Source organism: Phyllobates terribilis, unplaced genomic scaffold, assembly GCF_046119375.1.
Source record: "Phyllobates terribilis strain yellow unplaced genomic scaffold, ASM4611937v1 Scaffold_1__5_contigs__length_1240528914, whole genome shotgun sequence".
Lineage (NCBI taxonomy): Eukaryota > Metazoa > Chordata > Amphibia > Anura > Dendrobatidae > Phyllobates > Phyllobates terribilis.
The window spans coordinates 717,887,397-717,903,399 of record NW_027362761.1 but is presented as its reverse complement, the minus strand read 5'-3'; the positions used below and the strand labels follow the sequence as shown (position 1 = coordinate 717,903,399).

The window sequence follows — 16,003 nt, the reverse complement described above, 5'->3', positions numbered from 1 at the left end:
TTATTTAAAAAGCAGTGTGCTTTGGATAAATCTTGTTTGTTGGAATGTCCCTCTGAACATAAGCTGTCCTCTGTGGGAGAAGCCGTCAGCAAGTCACTTGAAGTGCCACCACAGGGAAATGTATACAACTCTGTATTAAAGGGAATCTGTCACCATGCCTTTGCCACCTTATCTGAGAGCAGCATAATGTAGAGATAGAGACCTTGATTCCTGCAAGGTGTCGCTTAATGTAGTTTTGATAAAATCACTGTTTTATCAACATGAGATTCACTAGAGCACTAGTAGGGTGTCCAGCATATTCATGAGTTCTGTATAACCCCGCCTACACCACTGATTGGCAGCCTTTTGCCTATGCACAGTGTACACAGAAAGCTGCCAATCAGTGGTGTGGGCGGGGTTATACAGAGCTCAGCATTCAGAGAACTGGTAGATCTGCAACAGAGAAAACAGGAATTTTATAGAAAATACAACATGGAAATCAGTAACAGATATATATCGCTGGAATCAGGGTCTCTGTTCCTACATTATGCTGCTCTCAGATGGGGTAGCAAAAATTTGGTGACCGATTCCCTTTAAATGCATAATTTCTGTGTACAAATGAAAAAGTACAGTGACTTCCAGAGCTGCAAATAATTGTATATTGTATTATGTTCAAAGGGAATGTGTCACTTGATTCATACTACCCAAACCACGGGCACTGTGACAAGTCTCTCTAGACCTGCAGCCAGGCTCTGGCTCAATCACCTGGAGCGGCGGTGGGATCTTGTAACTTGCCTATCTAAAGGCCCCGTCACCCATAACGAGATCGCTAGCGAGATCGCTAATGAGTCACGGTTTTGGTGACGCAACAACGATCTCGCTAGCGATCTCGTTATGTCTGACAGGTAGCAACGATCAGGCCCCTGCTGTGAGATCGCTGATCGTTACAAAGCTTCCTGGACCATTCCTGGGTCGTTGCGCTCCCGCTGGGCAGTGTGCATCGCTGTATTTGACACCTTATCAACGACCTCGTTAGCGATTCAGAACTGAGACACGTAGGCGTGCATAAATTGGACTTTTCTGTGCTCCTCGTCCCCGATTGGTGGTCGCTACTGCGTCCTTGTTTTTCAGATCCCACATGCGTTCTCCTGCTGTGACTCCACTTTGAAGAAATCAGGCATCTTTAGCGAGGTGGGTATTGTTTGGGGTCTCAAATGAGTTTCCATTTTTAATAGAGACGCAGTAGAAATCCCATCTGACCGGAGCCGCAGTGTTAAACCAAGGCCACCTAATCAGAACGCAGTAGCGTCCACCAATTGGAGATGAGGGGGGCGCGGAAAAGTAATTTTATGCACGCCTTTGTGACACAGTACAGTCCCTATCAAGGTGTGGATCGTTGAAATAGCTGCTGTGTGAAAGCGTCCCAACGACCGCCGAGATCGTTGGTTAGATCGCTGGGGCGGCCGAAATCGTTGGGAAGTTCTGCATGTTTGACATCTCCCCAGCGATCACGAAACGACTCTCCAGCGATCCCAAAACCGTGACGTAATAACGATCTTGCTAGCGATCTCGTTATGTGTGACGGGGCCTTAAGTGTATGCAATCACACAGCCAGGCTCTGAATAATGGCTTAAGTGACAGGTTCCCTTTAACTTAGAGTGCCCTCTTGTGGCATTATATTGAAATTGCTAGGCTAAAGGCATTATTTGGTACTGATGCCATTTGTGACTGTTATTGACTGCTAATGACTTATTGGTATTTAATGTGTTATCCCCAGTATAGGAGACCCCCCACCCCATCAATTGTAATAAAAATTAAGTTTGATGTTGTTTTATAAATGAAGACAGTTCAGATCCTAAAATTGCCTTATTGTTGGTTTATGTCTAATTGCCAAACAGAAAATCGGTAACTCTACTATCGTGAGGAGGCTGGGGGTGCAGGAGTGTATCCTGCTGGTCACTCAGAGGATCACAAAGTATCCAGTTCTGGTGGAGAGGATTATACAGAACACTGAAGGTATGGGCCGGGCTTTGTACCTCGTACTCACTTGGTCACTAAGGTCTTTTCCTTGTGGCTACTTGCGTGTTCATTGTATAAGGCTTCTCCATTTTCTATTAACATTGAGTCTTTAGCAGATTCTAGAAAGTCTATGAAGTAGACCGCACTCCTAATTGGCTTCATCCACATAATAGTAATGCATATGAGAAAGAACAAAATGCCTGCCAAATGCAGTGATGTGATGTCTTGTCTGCCTATAATAAATCAGACTCGGCATTCACCCTATTCTGTTTGGCATACATTTGGGTGGTACTTGTGGGCATACCCCATGTCCCCTCGTTCCAGTAAATAAGTGGTGACGTAGGCTTGGGGGTGTTTGATCTGTACATGTGGTGCATATGGCCGGAGATTTTCCCAGCATATCCACTGTACATAGTGTAGGAACACTCAACTGCTGTTTTCTAATGATTCATTATTCCAGAAGATTTTATTCACAGACTGTTGTTTATTGCAGTATTTGCAGTGAATTATGGACTCCGGTTTATGATCTTTTTCTGAATTCTAGCAAATTTGGAAAATAGCTGTTCCACACTTTATTTCGCATATCTCCATTTCTCCATTTTTGAGAGCCTCCAGAAGATTTTTCATCCATGTGTGATCCTTTTGTAACGCCGGATAGTTTTTTTGTGCCAACTTTATAAACATCCCCGTGTTATTGCGGTCTAGTTGTGTAATCATGTAATTCTTAGGAAAGGATGCCATATCCATATTGAAATGCTTCACTATGAAGTTAACACTGCTTGCTTTATATGGGTATTATAGACCTATATGTCAGCTCTTCAAGGGAATCTGTCACCGCGTTTTTTCCACCTAATCTGAGAGCAACATAATGTAGAGACAGAGAGCCTGATTCCAGCGATGTGTCACTAATCGTGCGACTTGCTGTAGTGTTTTACAGTTTTATCAGCAGGAGATTATCACTAGAGGATTAGTAAACCTACTGCCATGTAGTCCTCCATATTCATGAGCTCTGTATAACCCCACCATTAAGTGGCAGCTTTCTGCGTATGCACAGGGTACATAGAAAGCTACCAGTCAGTGGTGGGGATGGGGTTATACAGAGCTCAGCATTCAGAGAACTGCTAGATCTGCAGCATATAAAACAGGGATTCTATCAAAACTGCAGCAAGCAGCCCAGTAAGTGACATGGCACTGGAATCAGGGTCTCTGCCCTTACATCATGTTGCTCTCAGCCAGGAACAGCACAAAAATAGGGCCTGCAAAAAGCCCAACACAGGAGTACATTAAAAAAATAGCGAAGATTGAAAGATGCCACTCACCGTACCATAAAAAACAGTTTTGTTCAAACCTATTTAAAAACATGGCTGCAGGAGTATCTGAGCTACAAGAAGGACGACGGCCGTTCCACGTCACACTACGCTTCCACGAGTTGCATGGAAATACACATATATGATAACGCAGAGCTGGAGAAAACTACTAATGCATTGTAAGACTTAGCTGTCACATCACTACTTGCAGTGTATTGCCTGCATGAAAGAGGGTTGTCTACTACTTGGTCAACCTCGTCTTAAATTTTGTATATCCCACTGTAAAATTAATGAAAAAATCGAGATACTCAAAATCCCACACTGGCACCATGTATCTGTCCCCTAATGTGACACTATTATGCCACATGATCGCTGCAGCCAATCAGCGGCTGCTAATGCACTGCTGCACTCACACTTCTCAAGGAGGAAACTTGGATGTCTGAAGGAAGTGTGGGAAATACAGCCCATTATTTGCTTCTTATTGTTATGCTAGGTGAGCACTGCAGCCAATGTCACGCTAGCCTTGGGGACTTGTCTTCAATGTCTAAGATTTGACTAATTTAGGCGTGTGCAAACACTCAAACAACCACTGTAGATAGGTGAAATTGTGATTGCAGATCTTCAGGTATGCTGAACGTTTTGTTTGCAAGTTCTGCGGATCTATGTGTATAGGCAGGTCCTCAGTGCCCTGGCAATTCAACCTTTAGTCCAGAATTCTAAAAATATAGGTGCATCACAACAGAGGAATCCCCATTGGTAAAAATATGCACCCTAAAGCTGGCCATACTGAATGGATGGCTGTAGGCCAAACAGTGCTTCGGCCGACAGCCATCTCAGCCGACTCTACCATACACAGGCTACTGTGTTCTCTATGAGAAAGCCGCCAGTTGACAAATCGGCTGGCATCTTATTTCTGGGAGATCAATGCGATCAGTAGTCCAAAATCGGACATGCACGATCTTCATCTCCCTCGACCATCAGTCGGCCAGCACCCCAAACACATTAGACATTCAGCTGAACCCATCAAAATCGGTTGGTGCGACCTACATTAGTCTGTGTGTGGGGGCTTTGGGATTTGTCCACACCTATTGCCCACACTCAATATTTGACGTCTTTTTATTGTTTTCAGTATATTCTGTGCTCATCAAGTTATTTATTGGTTAAAGGAATCTCAGCAGGTTTTTGCTATGCAATCTGAGATCAGCATTATGTAGGGGTAGAGAGCCTGATTCCAGCGATGGATCACTTATTGGACTGCTTGATTTTAATACAGTGGGCAGAATGGTGGCTCAGTGGTTAGCACTGTTGCTTTGCAGCTCTGTGGTTCTAGGTCCAGATCCCACCAAGGACAACATCTGTAAGGGATTTGTATGTTCTCCCTGTGTCTGCATTGGGTTTCTCCCCACACTCCACAGACATACTGATAGGGAATGTAGATTGTGAGTCCCAATGGGGACAGTGCCGATAATAATGTCTGTAAATCACTATGGAATTAATGGCGCTATATAAGCAAGGCATAGTAAATAATAATAATAAATAATAAATTCCTGTTTTCCCTGTAGATGTAGCAGTGGTCCGAATGCTGAGCTGTGTATACCATCACTGATTGGCATCTTACTGTGGACACTGTACATTATCAGCAAGTTGCTAATCGGAGGTGGGGGCGGGGTTACACAGATTAACCTGACTGCCTGGGACATGAGATCTAGTCAGGCAGTGATAATCTCCTGCTGATAAAACACTGATTGCATTGAAACTACAGCATACAGCCTAATAAGTGACACACTGCTGTAATCTGGGGCTTTGCCCCTACATTCTGCTGTTATCAGATTACATAGCAAAAATTCCTTTTAATGAAATGCTGTAGGTGTAATAATAAGAATATTAGCAAATACCTCCAATTAGAAATGTAGTATAGTTCTTCTGATTTAGCTATGATGCTTTCCCCATATAGGGCATTGCAGTAGCTTAGATATCCATGGTTATGATTAACTACTACTATATGAGTGGGCATACTGCAAAGGTTTATCCCGAATATTTTTTGCAATATTTTTCAAGCATGTTTTTAATCTCTAATTTTAACATTGAATAATAAAGGACTTTGATTTTAATCATTAACTGTGGATGTGATGCTGGATACACCAAACATTTGCATCTAAGCTACTGCAATGCCCACCCAAGGGGAAAGCAAAATAGCGAATCAGAAGAACTATACTACACTTTGAATTGGAGGTATTTGCTAATATTATTATTAAACCCTCTACATATTGGGATGGGAATAGCCCTTTAAAGCCTCTCAATCTGGGTTGTTACCCTTCCTATGCACTCAGCTCTTGTAGAGCTATCGGGTCAGAGCAATGACATGCCAGGTTCCCCTATATTAGAACGTTGAATAACTGTCCAAATGTTTTAATTCAGAGGGAACTGAAGACTTTGTGGCTTTATCTCGGGCTCTCACACTAATAAAGGAAGCCATCACAGAAGTAGATTCTCGTGTTCACACAAGTGAGAAGGGGCAGCGTCTGGACGATATCATAAGCAAAATGGAGCCAAAGTCCAACTTTAAACTAAAGAATGGGACGACATTTAGGAAGCATGACATGGAGCGCAGACAGCTTATTCACAATGGCATGCTCTACTGGAAAACTGCTTCAGGACGATTGAAAGGTAATGGCCCATTAGCAAGACCGTGAAATGGTGGCCTGTTCAGACACTTCCACCTCATTAACCCGACTTTGTTCTTTATTTGTAGATATCTTGGCAGTTTTATTGACAGATGTTTTACTTTTACTTCAAGAAAAGGATCAAAAATACATATTTTCTTCTGTGGTAAGTATGGCTTAAACATAGAAGGAATATTCTTCATCTTGGGGCCCGTTCACACTGTATTTTTGGTCTGACTGCTGTCCGTGAAAAAAATGGACAGCACTATGACAAGGTTATTCAGTGGGGCAGTGCAAATGAGCCATTTTTTTTTTCACTGAAAAATTGGAGTCTGAAAAATTTCAGCATGCACTAGTCTCTGCCGTAAATCAGATGAGACTCGCCCACTCAAGTCTCCGGGTGCAGGAAAAATTGCTGTATGCGACCACCAAATAGTATCAGGTTTTTGTACGAATACATTCCTATTCTTTATCATGGGAAACTGTGAATGACTAATAGCTGCTGTAAAAAGAGAAACGGATTGTGGCGAAATAGCAAAAAAGACACAATTCCACAATTATTATTATTTTTTACTTACAAATTTCACTATAAGGTAAAATGACCTGGCAATATGATTCTCCAAGTCAGTATGATTACGCCGATGCCACATGTACAGTTTTGGTTTTGTTTTTTTTATTAATGCAAAAAAATTTTTTTTGCTTGTGTTGTCATTTTCATACAACCGTAACATTTAAAATTTTTGGTCGATGGTGCTGTTTGCGGCATTGTATTTTACGACCTTAGCCGACGTTTTTAATGACACCATTGAGGGGTAGATACAATGTTTTGAATACCTCTTGGTGCATTTATTTTATTCACTTTTGCAGCATTTTTTTCCGCATTATGCTGTTTACTGATTGGCTTGATTTGTTTTATATTTTGATAGTGCGGACTTTTAGGAACATAAATACCCCACTTATATTTTTTATTCTTATATCTCTTCTCTCTCTCTCTCTCTCTCTCTCTCTCTATCTATATATATATAATATTTTTATCATATTGATAAAACTTTTTTTTTTTTACTGTTTTACTTTGTAGTGCCCTTAAGGGACCTGAACCTACAATTGTCCGATTACTTGTACTTTATATAGCAATACCACAGTAATTCTTCATATTGCATAAATCACGGCTTCCCACAAATGCCAGCCATGGGCTGACTTTCACAGGTGTACTGTCGTGACAGGCACGTGAGCGCCCAGCTGTTAAACTGTTAAGTCCTGCTGTCCATCTGTGACAGCAACATCTACAGCACACTTCCCGGGGGCTTGCTGCTCTACCCACACATTGGAGCGCCGATGGATTGCCATGAAAACTGGGGGTCTGTTGAAGACCTCTGTGCCTGTCTTGATCGTACTCCTGTGAAAGCCAGCCCATGACTGACGTCTATGGAAGAACGTGATTTTTGCTATATGCTGCAATACTGTGGTATTTTCTTTATTATTCTAATGATTGCTGCATTGAATGCCCACCTACTTATTTAATGTAGTGATCTTCTACGTGAATGCTGGTCCATATGCTCTGTTAGCAAACATTTATGAGGCAGCCCGTTTAACCCCTTTCTGACGTATGACCTAATAGTACGTCTTGGTGACCTGGGCCGATTGAACCAATGACGTACTATTAGGTCATATGGCAATCGTGCCGCACACAAGCGGTGTGGTGCGATCGCCGCCGGGTGCTATGTGCACATTAACCTGGCACATTAACCCCCTCAATGCTGCGATCGAAGTCGATCGCAGCATTGCGGTGGCAAGGGGAGGTGATCGCAGATACTCACCTCCTCTTCCGGCCTCCAGCGCTGTCTGCCACGGCTTCCTGGATGTTGCCATGACGACCCGATGTCGTCATGACAACATCCAGGTCACCACACAGCAGGAAGATTCTTTGGGCATGTGCAGTGCATGACCAAAGAATCTTCTCCCTGTGCAGCACTGACAGCCTGTATAGCACAGGGATGGTGCTGCATTCCTGTGCTATACAGGCGATCAGAATAAAAAAAGTGAAAGTCCCAGAGTGGGACACAGAATAAAAGTCCAAAAAGTGTTTAAAAATGGAAAAAAAAATAATAATAATAATCCAAAAATAAATATATAATGTACCCATCAATAAATATTATTATGAAAAAAAAAAAATAAAATAAATAAAAGTACACATATTTGGTATCGCCGCGTCCGGAACGACCTGACCAATAAAACTGTCCCACTAGTTAGCCCCTTCAGTGAACACGGTAAAAAAAATAACTAAAAAACGAAGCAAAAAAACAATGCTTTATCATCATACCAAACAAAAAATGAAATGACACACGATCAAAAAGACGAATATAAATAAAAAAATGGTACCGCTGAAAACGTCATCTTGTCCTGCAAAAAACAAGCCGCCATACTTCTCCATCATCCGAAAAATAAAAAAGTTATAGCTCTCAGAATAAAGCGATGCAAAAAAATATTTTTTTCAATAAAATAGCTTTTATTGTGTAAAAGCGCCAAAATATAGAAAAACAATATAAATGTGGTACCGCTGTAAACGTACTGACCCGGAGAATAACGCTGCCTTATCAATTTTACCACACGCGGAGCAGCATAAAAAAAAACCCATAAAAAAAATTCTGGAATTTCTGGTTTTTGTTTATTCTGCCTCCCAAAAATCGGAATAGAAAACGATCAAAACATGTCACGTGCCTGAAAATGGCACCAATAAAAACGTCAAGTCATCCCTCAAAAAACAAGCCGTCACATGACTCTGTCGGCCAAAATATGGAAAAATTATAGCTCTCAAAATATGGCGATGCAAAAACTAGAGTTTACAAAATATGTGTCTTTTAGTGTGTGACAGCTGTCAATCATAAAAACCCAATATGATTCTGGTATCGCTATAATCGCACCGACCCGAAGAATAAAGTCGTCTAATCACTTATACCGCACGAGGAGCAGCGTAAAAAATAAACTTTAGGGTTAGGGTTGTGATGGGGTTGTGATTTTTTTCAAAAGTAAAAAAAAAAAAATGATGACAATATGGCGACTAGTGTTCGCTACTTGAGTTTTCATCGGGTGCTCGGGTATGCACGGAGTATCGCGGGTGCTCGAGTCTCTGCCCCATATGCTTCGTGGCCAAAAAAAACTTGCAGGGATTGCCTGCCATGCACGAGCGATCCCCACATGTTTTTTTTTTGGGTGTCTAATAACCATGAAACATGCGAGCGGGGACTGGAGCATGTCCCTCAAGCACGTGTGATACATGGTGCATACCCGTGTACCTGATGCAAACTCAAGTAGCGAGCACTTGCGCTCAAGACTAATGACAACTTATTCAATATGATGACCTAATGTTATCAAATTCTGTGTCGTACCTATGGATTCAAAATGTTCACTATACCCCTTGATAAAATCCTTGAGGGGTGTAGTTTCCAAAATGGGGTCACTTGTGGGGGGTTTCCACTGTTTAGGCACATCAGGGGCTCTCCAAACGCAACATGGCGTCCTCTCTCAATTCCAGCCAATTTCGCGTTCAAAAAGTCACACAGTGCTCCTTCCCTTCTGAACTCTGCTGTGCGCCCAAACACTGTATTTTCCCCACATATGGGGTATTGGTGTACTCAGGAGAAATTGCACAATGGTTTTTGGGGTCCATTTTCTCTTCTTACCCTTGTGAAAATAAAAAAAATTGGGGCTAAAACATTATTTTTGTGGAAAAAGTTAGATTTTTTTTATTTTCACGGCTCCATGTTATAAACTTCTGTGAAGCACTTGGGGGTTCAGGGTGCTCACCACACATCTAGATAAGTTCCCTGAGGGGTCTTGTTTCCAAAATGGTGTCACTTGTGGGGGGTTTCCACTTTTTAGGCACATCAGGGGCACATCCGCTAAGGGCCCCGTCACACTAAGCGATGCAGCAGCGATCCCGACAACGATACGACCTGTCAGGGATCGTTGCTGCATCGCTAATACATCGCTGGTGAGCTGTCAAACAGGCAGGCTCACCAGCGATCAGGGGAGCAGCGATATCGTGGAAAGAATCGTTCCACGATGTCCTGCTCCCGTTACCAGCCTGCTGCAAGCAGGAGCAGGCTGGTAACTATGGTAAACATCGGGTTACTAAGTGCGCGTGTGCCCCTAGTAACCCGCTGTTTACCATGGATACCACTCTGCTACGGTGCGCGGGAGCCTCCGCGCACCGTAGCAGAGTGGTATCCATGGTAAACAGCGGGTTACTAAGTGCGCGCGTGCCCCTAGTAACCCGATGTTTACCATAGTTACCAGCCAGATCGTTGGTCCCGCTGGTCACACACAGCGATGTGTGCTGGCCAGCGGGAGGCCAACGACCAAAAAATGGTCCAGGACACTTTGCAACGATCAGCGACCTCACAGCAGGGGCCTGATCGTTGCAAAGTGTCACACACAGCGACATCGCTGGTGAGGTCGCTGGTGAGTCACCAAAACCGTGACTCAGCAGCGATATCGCTAGCGATATCGCTATGTGAGACGGGGGCTTAAGTATTCAAGTAAATTTTACATTCAAAAAGTCGAATGGTACTCCTTCCCTTCCGAACCCTGCCGTGCGCCCAAACAGTGGTTTTCCCCCACATATGGGGTATCTGCTTACTCAGGAGAAATTACACAACAAATTGCATGGTGCAATTTCTCCTGTTACCCTCATGAAAATGCAAAATTGGAGGCTGAAAAACATTTATTCGGTCTCCCATGACAGCACCACGTGAGAGAGAGGATCCGCCCATCAAGGACAGGAAACCTACAGGTTAAAAAGGGCGGCTCTCTCTTCCCGCCTCAGTTTAGGTTTCCTGTCCATGATGGGAGACCTCGCAGGTTTACCTGCAGAAGTTGGACTCCTGTCCCAGAGAGGGCCACAGCAGGTGGTTGGAGCCGGTCCGTCCCGGTCCTCTGGAGACGCCACGGTAGGGCTCAGTGGGGCGCCTCCGTGAGCGTTGCGGCGGGCGCGACATCGCCTCACGGGGAGGTAGATGTCCGCCAGGTGTGGGGCCGCTAGCGGGCTTCCTCCCCCCGCTACAAATCGCAGGAGATCCAGGTCGCGCCGGCGGGGCACGTGACAGACGCGACCTAGTGACGTGACTTCCGGTGCGCCGGGCAGGAAGTCCCCGTGATGTCACCGGAAGGGGCCGGAGCCCTGGGATTTGAATTTTGCGCGCGAGCAGCTGAACGCCGGGTGATTAAAGGACCTGGCGGCGAGGAGCCCACCTGGGGCGATGAACCCACCTGGCCACCTGGGGAGGAAGACCAAGGAGCAGGTAACGCCCTCCTGGGAAAAAAAAAAAAAAAGAGACACATACCCACACATGGTACTGGTATGACCAGTATATAAAGGGTCTGGTAACATACAGAGGTGCTTCCCAGCCCATTCTTACACTGTAAGTTATGGAAGATTCACAAGAGCTGTCACCTAGGATGTAGCTGTCCACTCCCTGATTCATATACCAAGAAGTTATGCCAGCTTTGTATTAGCAAGATGATGTCAGAGGAAACCCCAGATTTTTCCCTAGGCCTAAGAACTTTAATAAGGGAAGAAATAGGCAAAGCCTTGCAGGGTTCAGAGTCTGGGCATATTCCTCAAGAAACCCAGCCGGGTTCAGACTCTGAGCTATCGGTCGCTTCCTCCTCCGCCTTCTCTTCCTCTGACAGTGAGCCAGATAGACAGTGCTTTCCCCTGAAGGAGGTCGATGCCCTAGTAAAAGCTGTCCGATCTACAATGGGGATAGTGGACACGAGGGCAGAGAAGTCAGCTGAGGATGTTATGTTTGGTGGTCTGGGACTAAAGAAAAGAAGGTGCTTTCCGGTAAATTCAAAGGTGAAAGACCTTATTGATAGCCTGACAAGAAGGGTAGTGTTCCTCCATCCTTTAAAAGGAGATATCCATTTGAGGATGCTATGTGTTCCTCCTGGTTAAAAGCACCCAAACTGGATGTTGCTGTTGCCAAAGCAGCGAGAAGAACTTCCCTCCCGTTCGATGATATGGGTGCATTGAGAGACCCCCTAGACAGACGGGCTGATACTTTCTTGAAAGGGGCATGGGAGACAGCTGCGGGCGCACTGAGCCCAACAGTAGCAGCCACCTGTACGTCCAGAGCCCTGATGGTTTGGCTTGAACAGCTAGACAGTCAGTTGAAGAATGGGACTTCTAGGAAAGACATTATTTCTTCCCTTCCACTGGTTCAGGGGGCGGCAGCTTTTCTTGCTGATGCATCTGTGGGCTCAGTAAGGTTGGCAGCAAAATCAGCAGCACTGTCAAATGCGGCTCGGCGAGCCTTGTGGATTAAATGCTGGCCAGGGGATTTACAGACTAAATCCAGACTGTGCACAATCCCGTGCGAAGGAGAATACCTCTTTGGTCAGACCATGGATGACTTATTGGAGAAAGCTGGAGACCCTAAGAAGGGGTTTCCATAAGTACCTCTACCCTCCTTTAAGAGATCGTTCCGGAAGAGGAAATTTTTCCGGAAAAGATATTTCAGGGAGCAAGACAAGTCTGACGAAAGGGGTCAAAAAGGTAGAGGTCTACTCTTTGGTCCGTCTCCAAAAATTGAGCAGAAGCCAGGGGATACACAATCAGCCCAGGTGGGAGGGAGATTGTTATTTTTTGTCCCAGCTTCGGAACAGTTTTCTCATAGTAATTGGATTTTAAGCCTGATTAAGTATGGTCTTAAATTTCAATTTAAAGCATTGCCTCACAAAAGATTCATGGTTGTTCCCTCCAGTTCTTCCCCAGAACGCCAGGCTGCCCTCGTTTCGGAAATACAAGCCTTAATAAGAAAGCACGTCCTGATTGAGGTTCCGGAGGCTGAAAAGGGTCTCGGTTTCTACTCCCCGCTCTTCTTGGTTCCGAAACCGGATGGAAGTTTCAGGACAATCATAAATCTGAAATCCCTGAATAATTTCCTTAAAATACGTACCTTTAAAATGGAGTCTTTAAAATCCGTAATAAAGTTACTTTTTCCCCACTGCTATATGGTAGTGCTCGATCTCAAAGATGCGTATTACCATATCCCAATTCATAGTGACTATCAGAAATACTTGAGGCTGGCCATTGAAATTGATGGGGTGGTTAAACACTTTCAATACACTGCTCTCCCCTTTGGTTTAGCTATAGCCCCGCGAGTTTTTACTAAAGTAATGGCGGAAGTTGTGGCCCATGTAAGAGAAAGGGACATTCTAATTATCCCTTACCTTGATGATCTCCTGATAGTGGGGAACTCGTTTGTTCAGTGCGAGACCCACCTGCGGGAGGCCATGTCGGTCTTAAAGAGCTTGGAGTGGTTTCTAAATTTAGAAAAGTCTAGACTATCTCCACTCAAGGTACAACAATATCTGGGGGTCATATTAGATTCTAGGAAACAGCTATGTTATCTTCCAGAAGAAAAAATTGATAGAATCTGGGGGTTGGTAGCACAGTGTATACGTAAACCTTCTATGTCACTCCGTAAGGCCATGTCACTATTGGGAACATTCACCTCCACTTTTCCTGCGGTTCGTTGGTCACAATTACCTTCAAGAGCCTTTCAGTGGGATGTGTTGTACAATAACGCAGCTTTAGAGGGGCATCTAGACCGTGAGTTTACGCTAGGTCCTCGTGCCATACGGTCCCTTCGTTGGTGGTTACGACAAGACAATCTTGCTAAAGGGGTTCCCTGGGAATGTAGTCCAACTGCAGTCTTGTCCACTGATGCAAGTGCTACAGGTTGGGGAGCTCACTTTGAAGGGAAATTAGTGCAGGGAACCTGGTCAAGCAGTGAGCGACAGTTGGCATCAAATGTTAAGGAGCTTCTAGCGGTGCAGCATGCGTTCAACGAGTTCCTTATATATTTACAGGGCCAGCATGTCCTTATACTCTCGGACAATCAAGTCACGGTAGCTTACATAAACCACCAAGGGGGAACCCGCTCAAGAAACTTGATGAGGGTAGCGAACACACTTTTGCTGAAAGCCGAAGATCATTGTCCCTCTCTTTCGGCTACTCATCTAAAAGGGAAGGAAAACATCACAGCGGATTTCCTCAGCCGTACTTCTGTAAAAGAGGGAGAGTGGTCCCTAAATATGCAAATATTCTCCAGAAACGTGGGGCCTTCCGACTGTGGACTTATTCGCAACAAGAGCCAATCGGAAAGTGGAAAATTTTTGTTCCTTAGACCCCAGAGAAGGACCCCTGGCAGTGGACGCCTTCATGGTTCCCTGGAGATTTCCTCTGGCATATGCCTTCCCTCCCATAATCCTGCTCCCAGCAGTGATAAGAAAGATCAGGGCAGACCGGGCCAGAGTGATACTCATATGCCCCTTTTGGCCCAAAAGACCGTGGTTCCCTTGTCTCCGGAAGATGTCCATATCAGATCCCTGGGTTCTTCCGGAGATTCCGGACCTCCTCACTCAGGGGCCACTTTCCCATCCTCCAGCCCCGAGTCTACATTTGACGGCGTGGAATTTGAGAGGGTGTTATTGACCAACAAAGGATTCCCCGCAATTGTAGTGAATACTCTCCTGGCTAGCAGAAAACCTGTTACCACCCGTATTTATGCCAGGACCTGGAGGAAGTTTCTGTCCTTTGCAGAAGTTAAGGTGGAGGAGGGGCCCCCTTTTGGGAAAATTCTGGAATTTCTGCAGCGGGGCTTAGAATTGAGTCTCACTACCAGTACCTTGAAACTACAGGTGTCTGCGTTGGGAGGTTTATTTTCTTCCAGTATTGCAGATAACTATTGGATAGCCCGTTTTATAAAAGCTTCCTTTAGGTGTAGCCCCATTACCAAAGTAAAGATGTCTCCCTGGGATTTGAATTTTGTCTTAGATGCCTTGACCAGTCCTCCTTTTGAGCCACTAGATTTAGTCTCCCCCAAAATTATTTTCCTAAAGACGGTCCTGTTAGTAGCCCTAACTTCAGCCAGGAGAGTCAGTGACCTACAGGCCCTTTCAATATGTCCTCCATTTACGCAAATTCTGAACGATAGGATTATATTAAAACCTGATCCAGCCTTTCTTCCTAAAGTGGCCACTCGATTCCATAGAACCCAGGAGATAGTTCTCCCGACTTTTTGCTTCGCGCCCAAAAATCAAAAGGAGGAGAGGCTTCACACTTTAGACGTTAGGAGGTGCGTACTAAAGTACTTAGAGGTATCACGTGGCTTTAGAAAGGATAAGTCCCTATTTATATGCTATCAGGGGGCTAGAAAGGGTTGTAAGGCCTCAAAGGCTACAATCGCTAGATGGATCAGGGAGGCCATTTCCCTCGAATACTCCTTAGGGGATAAAGAGATACCGGAGGGATTGAGGGCGCATTCTACCAGAGCGGTATCAACTTCCTGGGCGGAGAAGACAGGGCTTTCCATTGAGGAAATTTGTAAGGCTGCCACTTGGTCTTCTCCCTCTACTTTCTATAACCACTATAGATTGGATCTGGGTGGCTCTGCAGATCTCGCTTTCGGGAGAAGGGTGCTTCAAGCTGTGGTCCCTCCCTAATTTCCTTCGTCTCTGTAATTCTCTCACGTGGTGCTGTCATGGGAGACCGAATAAAGCCTTAGTTACTTACCGGTAACGGGATTTTTCGGAGCCCATGACAGCACCTTTATATTCCCTCCCTTCACTGGTGTTGTGCACTCCCTTAGTGTTGATTTCTTTTTGCGCACCCTTGCAGGAAATTGATGAAAAGTAATGTACTTAATGTGATTATGTTTTGTTATAACTAACCTTGGCGGTACTCTCATGCTCTGTTAACTAAACTGAGGCGGGAAGAGAGGGCCGCCCTTTTTAACCTGTAGGTTTCCTGTCCTTGATGGGCGGATCCTCTCTCTCACGTGGTGCTGTCATGGGCTCCGAAAAATCCTGTTACCGGTAAGTAACTAAGGCTTTTTGTCGCAAAAATGTGAAAATTGTATTTTTACGGCTCAATGTTATAAACTTCTGTGAAGCACTTGGGGGTTCAGGGTGCTCACCACGCATCTAGATAAGTTCCCTGAGGGGTCTAGTTTCCAAAATGGTCTCACT

General features: G+C 44.7%; 1 protein-coding gene across 6 annotated transcripts in view; it reads left to right on the top strand.

The window, feature by feature from the left end:
- LOC141274287 (rho guanine nucleotide exchange factor 18-like) overlaps window positions 1-16,003 on the top strand; it is a 513,433-nt gene that overhangs the window by 474,704 nt on the left and 22,726 nt on the right. For all 6 annotated transcript variants that reach the window (XM_073686293.1, XM_073686291.1, XM_073686292.1 and 3 more), the window contains 3 exons: window positions 1,878-1,995; window positions 5,724-5,972; window positions 6,058-6,134. In XM_073686293.1, coding sequence (XP_073542394.1) covers window positions 1,878-1,995; window positions 5,724-5,972; window positions 6,058-6,134 — 444 coding nt within the window. The remainder of the gene's footprint in view (window positions 1-1,877; window positions 1,996-5,723; window positions 5,973-6,057; window positions 6,135-16,003) is intronic.